The sequence below is a fragment of the Tupaia chinensis genome, unplaced genomic scaffold (assembly GCF_000334495.1).
Source record: "Tupaia chinensis unplaced genomic scaffold, TupChi_1.0 Scaffold000532_1, whole genome shotgun sequence".
Taxonomy (NCBI): Eukaryota; Metazoa; Chordata; class Mammalia; order Scandentia; family Tupaiidae; genus Tupaia; species Tupaia belangeri.
Window position 1 is genome coordinate 3152589 of NW_006160045.1, and position 9107 is coordinate 3161695.

Sequence of the window (9107 nt, forward strand, 5' to 3'; positions counted from 1 at the left end):
CGCCCAAGGCTGGAAGGCGGCCTGGCTCTAGGTGGAGACCTTATGCTTCATGGTCAAACTGGGTTGGTGGCAGCCTCTGTGCGGTGCACATCCACCGAGGACAGGAGAGCCTTTCTATGGTGGCAGGGCCCGGTGGCCCCTCAGGAAGGGCCCAGAGAACAGCACCCCGGCGGCTCTAAGAAAGAGGTTCCAGCCACCTACCGGTCCTGAGAGCACTACACACATCATGGCACGAGTTTACCTGTTTACCTGGGACAGGGAGGCTGCCTGTCCCCCTCCACACACACACACACACACACACACACACGCACACATGTGGGGTGCAGTCAGGCTGCACACGATGCCCTAAGTACCCTGTGTCAAGGAACTCTGCTCAGACCCACTTTAGAGTCATCAGCAGTTTCTCTCACACACGGGGGGATCTGCTTGAAATGTACACTTTACCTTTTAGCAATTGTAAAAAAGGAAACAGACTGATTTTCATGTTCCTCTTCATGAATTCTAATTTCCATTTTTCATTGTCCCAGCCAGTGGTCATGGCTTAAACTGGGTTGATAAGAGCACGCCCTTGGAGACTCCCATCTGGGCAGCGCCAGACCGACTTCTCTCAAACTGGGTACCTGGCCCCATTGACCTACTGGAGTGGAAACTGGGATCTAGAAAATGCCATCTTGGCCTCCTCTGGACCTCACTTTCCTGAAGAGTGAGGATGTGTTTTAGTCTCTTCCATGTGGTACACAGTAGGTACTCCATATTTTGAGGACTCTATTTCCAGTGGTTTGTGGTTCGACTCCTTGCTGCGGTTTAAACTAATGTGCACGGCCAGGTCAGCAGAGGCAGGGAGCAGAATTTAGTATTCTAACTTGAGGGTCTGCATCTGCATGTAGTAGTTTTGAAATATTTACACCTGACTGAAGTGAGGCCACGGTCACCAGATTGCCCTCTTCCAGCATGTGAGAGCCTTCCATGTGAAAATGTCTTTCTATATTTTTAATAAATTGCCTGTTGAAAATTTGGAGGTTTCAGCTTGGACTGTACCAACTAGGAATTGCTGAGGGGCTCTTGGCAGGGCCCCTCCTGTTCTTGTTCTAACTTCACCCACCCCACTGTTCGCTCAATCTTCAGTACACCGACTCTGGCATAAATCAGTGTCTCCCATCCCGGACGGAGGAAGAAAGGCTCCCCTCGCCATGTCCTAAATGAGACTGTCCTTATTTAAGGAGCACACAAATATGTGAGTATAGGTTGTTTTCAGATTTAAAGCACTGAAACAAAATGGTTAACTTTGTATTCATATGCGACAAGGGATTTGCTCTGTAGTCAAGATGAGGCACCAACTTTTCCACATAGTTGGTTCCATATAATTTCTCACCATTTTAGCCAGTTTTTTTCCTCTAAAAATTTAGTCATAAAAGTTGACTAAACCAGCAAATGAGAAGACAAATCACATTGAAGAACATGATCTATTTAAACTTACTTTTTATTATCATTTTTTCCAGTTACCCAGCATGCCACAATCTGATTGCTGACCTGGATGAAACAGAGTGAGATAAATGATTTACAAAGAGATATTTACATTCATCTGATTTGTACTTAATATGCCACAACGCACCGCGACCTTCCAGGGTGACAGCACTGCGAGCTGCAGTGGGACTGGTCCTTAGTACCACGTCTGCTGTCCTGCACTACGGACGGGCTGGAGCCGAGGTCTGTGCTAGGTGAGGAGAGCTCCTGACGTGTGTTTTCAGAAATGGCTTGAAGTCGTTATGTTTTAAAATCTCCTTTGTATGCTAGGATATACATATGAATTTCAATAAATGAACTTTTTAAAGACTTGAATTGTAATGTTTTCTTTTTACACCTTGTAGTGATGAACAAAACACACCAAAAAGGCACATATTTTAACTAGGCCAAAGTGTATTAAGGACCAAACATTTCTCCTGCCATTCATTTCCCTTTTTGCGATCTATGTAGCATCCTTCATCTTTGTTTACCTTTAGTCAACATCCCCTAAGGCTCCATTATCATCAGTTATCCTAATTTGTACACAATCAGGAGACACCAGGAAGCACTATGCGTTATTCTTTTCATTGTTCACAACAAAAACAGACAAAAAAAGCATCTTTGGCTCGGTGGTGTCAGATTTTTTTTTCTTCAGTATGGAGTATTTGAGAGGAGCCTAAAAACGTACTTAGCGAAATTAGAAAATTTAAAGTTTATCAAATACCTGTACACAGATCATTTTAATCTAAAATAGTATTTCCACTATACACAGTTAAGCCCTCGAATGCTTTAAAGTAATAAAAATGGACACTGAACATTTTGTGTTGTATTTGTGGATGACAGTGAGACGCTAAAGGCAAGGCTGCAGGGGGGACGAGCCCCCGCCACAGGCTGTTCTCTCCGGCCAGCAATCTCCCACCTCCGCCGCCACCGCCCCCTCCACACAGATCTGATTTGACCATATTTTCAGGCTGGCCTCAGAATCGACACGGATTAGGCTTTCGAAGGTGGCGGGATGATCCGTACAGAGACCACTCGAGTCTCTCGAGCCTGTACAAGGTTCAAGCCTGACATAGAACTTCTATGCAGATTCAGAAGGTTTTGATCTCATCAAATGTGCTAGATACTAGAAAGGCTGTCACCTAAGATATTTCAATTGTCCTTAAATCTGTTTTAGGAATACTGTGAATAAATTAGACAATATCCTAAAAATAGCACCTTTAAAGAATTATAGAGGTCACTTTATTTTCGCCTCCTGGATCTGTCAACCCCAGTGGTTCTGAGAGAAGAGCACACAGAAAGAACGCCTTCAATTTGGCGGTGCGACATCCACACACGTGCATGACTAACGTTGGTCCCCAAAGCCATTCCTCTCTCTGGCTTAATCACAGGAGTAAAGCCAAGGTTCTACAATAGTAACTTCATGAGGTAAAAGCAGGAAAAGGCCCCATCCAAAATGATTCTACGTAGAGCAGACTGTAGCCCAGCCATCCTACCCACCTATCACGCATATCCAAGGTTGTTAATTCGCCATGAAGAAGTAGAAATACAATTTAAGAAAGGAAGTATGCAGAGTGATACGTTATCAGGAAGACGTTAACGATGAGCTACGCTCCTTTTTCTGGGTCCAACCATTTGTTGTGACCGATCTCCAAGGTCTAAGGCCTACTCCATCCCTGGCTTCACAGTAGATCTGTCCTAAACCCAGCGCTGAGCGGTCAGTATCTCCCCTTGGAAGTAGCCCTTCATCAGAATTGGTACAACCACGCTATTGCCATTTGACTTAAGTAAAAATAATCCCGTGTGTGTTTTGAGCTACAAGGAATTTACATATTTTCCTGTCACACTGTATACAGGGTGGGTTAATACCAGATGGGGCTATTAAAAGTCTTTTCAGAAAATAATATTTAATTTTCTGAGATTAGAGGCAGTCCAACAACAATAAACAGAGAAGTAGCAGATTGACATAGTGCTTTATTTAAGCTGTCTGTACGAAGGAAAATAATGTGCATCCCTATCATATACGTGTAAAAATACTAAGGATGGACAGTGTACAAAACAGTTTGTTATTTCACATCCTTGTGGGTCATATACTTAAGTAAATAAACAGTTTTAGTATGACCAACAGTAATAGTAATACAGTTTCTTGGGTTCATAGTTGCGTCTGCTCAAAATCCTTAACCAGATGACTAGATCTTGCGCGGATCTAATGAAAGAACTAGCAAGGTCAAGAAATGTCACAAACTATAAAGCTACAGGGAGGTAATTCAATTACCAATTTAGAGGTTTTCTTTTTATTTAAATAAATACTTTACATTTCATGCTTGCCTGTAATGCACTACCAGGAGCAAGATAAGGAGATTCTACTGTAGACAGTACAAACAGTAGCAGCAAAGTGTGTACATTGAGGTGTAATATATAGACCCTGCAGTTAGTAAGGGAGGCCCTTACTTTTGTACTCTAGGAGAAGCAAGTGGCCCCTGCAAGAACAGTCAGCTTTAAGAAGCCAGAAATCAGGTATGGGAAATGGAAAACAATACTGGAATAATGCTATGTAATTAGTGTAGAAAGCAAAGCTGTAAGCAACCCTGCCAACGATCCAAGCAGAAATGGCCGGTTTCCTCTAAGATGGCTGCATTATGGCAAGAGGTCAAACTTCATGACAGTCCTAGCTGGAGTCCACAAAGTCCAAACTGTATTCTCATAAAATGATTCCTGGTTTCAGGCCATTCCACCTGCCAGAATCCGAAACTATAGCTATGGGCAACACAAGGAAAGTTTTAGAAATCTTCCTCTACACATACTTCTGTTTTTCTGTCATTCCTCCATACCAGCTGACTGAGGTCTGGGATGAAAGTAAGGGAATTGCAAAACGAAGCAAAGAAAACACCTTGGGTGACACTAACGGAGTCCTGGAGGGAACAAGTGCCTGAGCCCCAGACATGGCTGGGAACTGAGAGACAGCTGTGAGGAGTGGCCAGCCTGGGGCTCCATCAGCGCCCTCATTAATCTTTAAGAAGTGTCCTTGGCCAAGGTCATGGAAATCACCTTAAGATTGGAGGGGGAAAAACCAAAAGAACAAAAGGCTATGTGCTTAGTGTATGGTGTTCACTTTCCTTCTAAAGGAATAAAGGTTCCCAACATCGGCCAGTCTCAGCTTTCTTCTACTCCTCTCATCTGTTTCCTTCTTCTACAATGGATGCAAGACAACTTAAAAGACATAACTTCTAGTCTACTTTCTTGTCAAAGTGAAACATTCAACAAAATTCCAAGTAGAGAAAAAAAAAAGTTGAGCTCTATGTGTAAGAATGAACTACCATTTACTGTAACTTCCTACTCAATACTAAGGATGAACTTCACTCAGGTAGAAATATGAAAAATTAGGATAAAATCTATGTCTGAGTATGTCTTAGCTGCCTTAGTAAAATGCCCTTTAACCCCTTCAGTCCCAGTGGCCACCCACCGCCAGCAGTGGTTTCATAGCTATAGACCCACACTTTCAGGTCAAGAGGCTAAGACATCTGCATACAAATAGGATTCATCCTACTTCAAAAGTCACTTGCTCTCTCACACAGTCCATCATAATACTACTACATCATGCTGTAGTCTTCCATTTGGGAGCTGTCAGATAGCTGAACTAAAATACATTTCCATAATCACTCCACAGGGTGGGAAGGCCTCCTGCTCACAGCAGCGAGAATGGCCCCCAGCCCCTTGGACTTCATAGGCTGCTTTGGAAAATGTCAGCTCCTAGCACCAAAGGGTTTAATCTGAAGATCATCATTAATGAAGGAGAAAGATGAGGTTTGCATACATGTCCCCTTTCAGTGAGAAACGTTGGAATTTGGGGACACTAGTATATACAGAAAAAGAAAAGCTGGAGGTGTTCTTTTGTTTTGTTTTGTTTTCCCTGATGGCTTAATTCAGTGATAAATGTACCATGATCAGAATAAACACACCAGGTTCTTACCCTTTACTGCCTACTTTGTAAATACTCGAGATGTGTTCATTTGCCAAGTAAAGTTCATTTCGTATCATCATTCAGGTCTTGATTTTCTTCATTACATCATGCTGCCAGGCCGTCATAACATTCCGATTCTCAAATGAGCAAACATCAACACCTATTTGTTTCATTAACCCCTTGGCATTGGTAGTTGGACATTTCTCATTTTCAGCACCAAGGGGTTAAATGATAGCATCTCTTCTCCCAAAGCCAAATTCAAACCAATATATACAATTTCAGAGCCTTATTAACTTTTCATTTACGTAGGAGAAAAAGTGCATGATTCTCATCGGCGTGTACATTCCTTGCACATGGGTCAAAAGAAACTGCAGTAAGTCTATTGTATGTAAGTTGGAGCTGCATTTGCTAATGTGACATACAATTCTCATCACTAAAAAATAAATACTACTGCAATATAAACAAAATCATAAAAGGACATTCAAAGTTTTAACATCTGAGAAAAAGCTAATTCACGTAGAACTGAAAGTAAAAAAATAAAACTACTAAGGCAAACACACCTGTTTACCTTGGTGTACAAATTTTGGTGAAAAGCAGGATCATTATACCTGTCTACATTCTTCAGCCATCAGAGGTGATAAATATCAAGAAGGGAAAAAAGGTTTCCAAGCACAGGGAAAAAAATGCTCGCTGGCACAAACTGTATCATAAGACCCTTTAAGTGACTTTGACTCTGTGCATATGCCTTTGTTTCTTGGTAGAACAATGTTCACTTGCCCATGTTTGCCCGTGAAGTCTGGACGTCCACGTGTGATACTGGGCTTCCTCTGCAGTATCCATCAGGAATTAAAAAATATATGTGTATATATATAATATCAACAGTTGATCAGTCCTTCTCTCAAATGTTTCCTACTGAATTCCAGCCAAATCCTAGTGATACACACCTATTTTATGCATTGATCTGATAGGCTTTACTAAAGCTTTGCATACGCACATCACCACCCTTCCATAATTGTTTGTTCTGAATTATAAACTAATTCTTCTTAGTCTAATTAGTTTTTGATTTATCTTCTAGAAAGTTAAAAAATGTACCTAGAATCAGTATATCTCATTTAGCCTTCACTGTTAGGGAAAAACAGAAACCGAAAGATCAAAAGATGACAGTTGGTGCACAAATGAACAACGTGGGCTCATGACTTCCAAAGATTATAAAATTACTTCTTAAAGTTGCTATAATAGTAAGACAGTAGCAGCAACAGCATGAGACCTTAGACTGAGATACAATATCATGCAAAAACAAAAATCGGAGTGTGTCTGCGTATATGTGAGTTTTCATGTGGGTGAGAGGTGGCACGGGGTGAAGACCCTTGGCTGGTCTGGGATGTCGGAAGGTGCCCTTGCTGTCTGTAAGAGCTAGGACTGGTGGTGATGTCCAGAAATCATTTTCAGGAATAAATCTAAGATGACAGTGAAGAAGCAGAATGAAAGAGACTTATTCTCGTCCACTTGCCGAGTAGGAAAATTGAGGGAAATGTGGCCGCCTCTCATTGTCCATGCAGTCCATACCATCCTCATCATCTGTGGGCAGGAAACAGCTATTTTAATTTTGATGGTTATTTTTTTACAACTTTATCTCTGGTCTATATATATTATATTTAACTCTTAATGTAAGAAAGATCAACAGAGGCAAGAGCCTCCATTAACTGGTATTTAGCAATAAAACATACCATAATCACATTTCAAAAATCATCTGATTTTCATAAAACACATGATTTATGAAGAAATATTGTAAAATCATCTCTAAAACATGAAAATGTCAACTCAATGAAACTGTGAAGAAATACTAATGCAGAAGGAACAATCTTCAATAGCTTTTCATTTCATGAAACTACATGTCAAAATTACAGAAGCCAATGAACTCTACAGCACCCCAAATCCATTCCTGAATGTTTTCAAGTGCCAGTAGTTTCCCCTTCATGTTCTTTTCACTGTGATTGCAAAATAAAGTTTCCTATGAAATTTTATTCACCATCTAACATCTGCCTTAACTTGCCATTCCCAATTTTCCTACAATAAAACTCTAAATTAGAATAAAAAGACTAAGAAAAAGGCAGGAAGGATGTCAGCATTTAAGTCCTAGTTCAACAGGAAACAAATGGGGAGAAGAGGCTCAAAAGGCATCAAAAGAGGCTGCTTCCAAGCACACAGCTCCTCTTCCACCTTTCCTGTGCTCCTGTATTAAACAGCACAAAGATCGCACAGCCTCCCCCATCACTGCTTTGTGATTGCACCACCGGGACGCTCTCACAGTGGCCCTATGTTCAGTGGCCCAGTCAACAGATGCTCTCTGTGTGTCTGCTCGGGGCCGAGCCCCACTCAGATCCTTGTGGACAAGCGCTGAACAGCCCCATGACCTCCTCATTAACACAGGGGGAGGTGAACCGTTTAAATCTCTCCTGCAGGACCCAGCTCATTTAAGGGTACGCTGCTTTGCGATGGAAATAGATGAGTCTTTCAAACACGAAACCTTTTTTCCTTTAGGCAGGATCATTCCATTCCCTCAAATCCATATAGGAAGTACACTATCTATTCTTTTCATTTCCCTGTCCCTCTAGAAGCAGCAATTTCACGTAATGGGAGATAATGGGAGAAGGAGCACGGGTCAGTCTTGTCCTGGGCACTGACCAGTGACTCCTCATGCCAGGAGACTCGCTGCCTTCACCTCAAGAGTAACAGATGATTCTGTTCTCTTCTTTTCAGTAGTTGATTCTTAATGCAGAAGAGCCTAAGGAACAGGATTGACTGTGGCAATAACTAAAATTTGTGACCACTAATTCAGTGGAAGATATCTTATTAGGTGGGAATCACGACATCAAGAATTGGGGGCTTCCTGCTTCCAGTGAGGGCCTCTCTCCCTCTGCAAACAGACCACTGCACCTGTGAAGAGCATTTGTAGATAGCACTGGGGTTCCTTTTCTCTCTATCTCCTTATAAAATAATGGCTCACCACCAAACGAATCACACCATGTTTTAGATCAAGTACTTTCAGCAATATTCGTAGCTATTCAAAGACGGAGGAGCTAGCATATGATGGCACATCCATGGTTGAGTCAAAGAACTCCTTTCTAGAGAAAAGGCAGCTGAAATCTTGGTGTTCGGATTCTGACACGTGCCAATCACATTTCAAAGAAACAGTTTTCCCCACTAACAGCTTTGTTTTGCCGAGTGTTTCTGACAGCAAACGTGCAGCAAGCCCCGGACAGCCTGTGAGGGAAGCCTGGTGCTGTGAGGGGCAGAGCTGCCTGGTTCCCCGCCACACCAGGCTGGCGAGGCAGGGTGCACAGGTTAGCTGGACTCTCAACTGGGCAGGTGCTGAGTTTCCTTTTGGAGGCCTAGTGATTGCTGGAAGTCAGCAGAGAATAAAAAGAGAGCCTTCACTCTGCCACTTCAATAATAAATTAATCTCATTTCTGAATATTAAAAAATAGAAATTTCAGTAATCCTGTGTGGGGTACACCCAGACGTGTTGTGCAGCCAGTGATACCATAACTTGGGCTCCTTCTTGTTCTTTTAGGCTTGGTAAGAGGGGTGAATACCGGATCGTGGCCCAGCAAGCAGTGGCTAGCCTGGGCACCCCAGCAGG

The 9107-nt window shown here is 42.3% G+C and overlaps 2 protein-coding genes across 10 annotated transcripts in view; one reads left to right on the top strand and one right to left on the bottom strand.

The window, feature by feature from the left end:
• Positions 1-1861, top strand: part of SDCCAG8 (SHH signaling and ciliogenesis regulator SDCCAG8) — a 294004-nt gene extending 292143 nt beyond the window's left edge. For 3 of the 4 annotated variants that reach the window (XM_006157225.3, XM_027775215.1, XM_027775216.1), the window contains one exon: positions 1500-1861. In XM_006157225.3, the coding sequence (XP_006157287.1) occupies positions 1500-1529 (30 nt within the window). In that variant the 3' untranslated portion in view covers positions 1530-1861. Of the gene's footprint in view, positions 1-1125; positions 1235-1499 lie in introns of all 4 variants that reach the window. The other variant, XM_027775214.1, reaches the window with a different exon arrangement.
• Positions 1-9107, bottom strand: part of AKT3 (AKT serine/threonine kinase 3) — a 335945-nt gene that overhangs the window by 3772 nt on the left and 323066 nt on the right. For 5 of the 6 annotated variants that reach the window (XM_014591111.2, XM_006157223.3, XM_006157221.3 and 2 more), the window contains 2 exons: positions 6975-7042; positions 1478-1530 (listed from right to left, as the gene is read on the bottom strand). In XM_014591111.2, the coding sequence (XP_014446597.1) occupies positions 1478-1530; positions 6975-7042 (121 nt within the window). The remainder of the gene's footprint in view (positions 1-1477; positions 1531-6974; positions 7043-9107) is intronic. The other variant, XM_006157219.3, reaches the window with a different exon arrangement.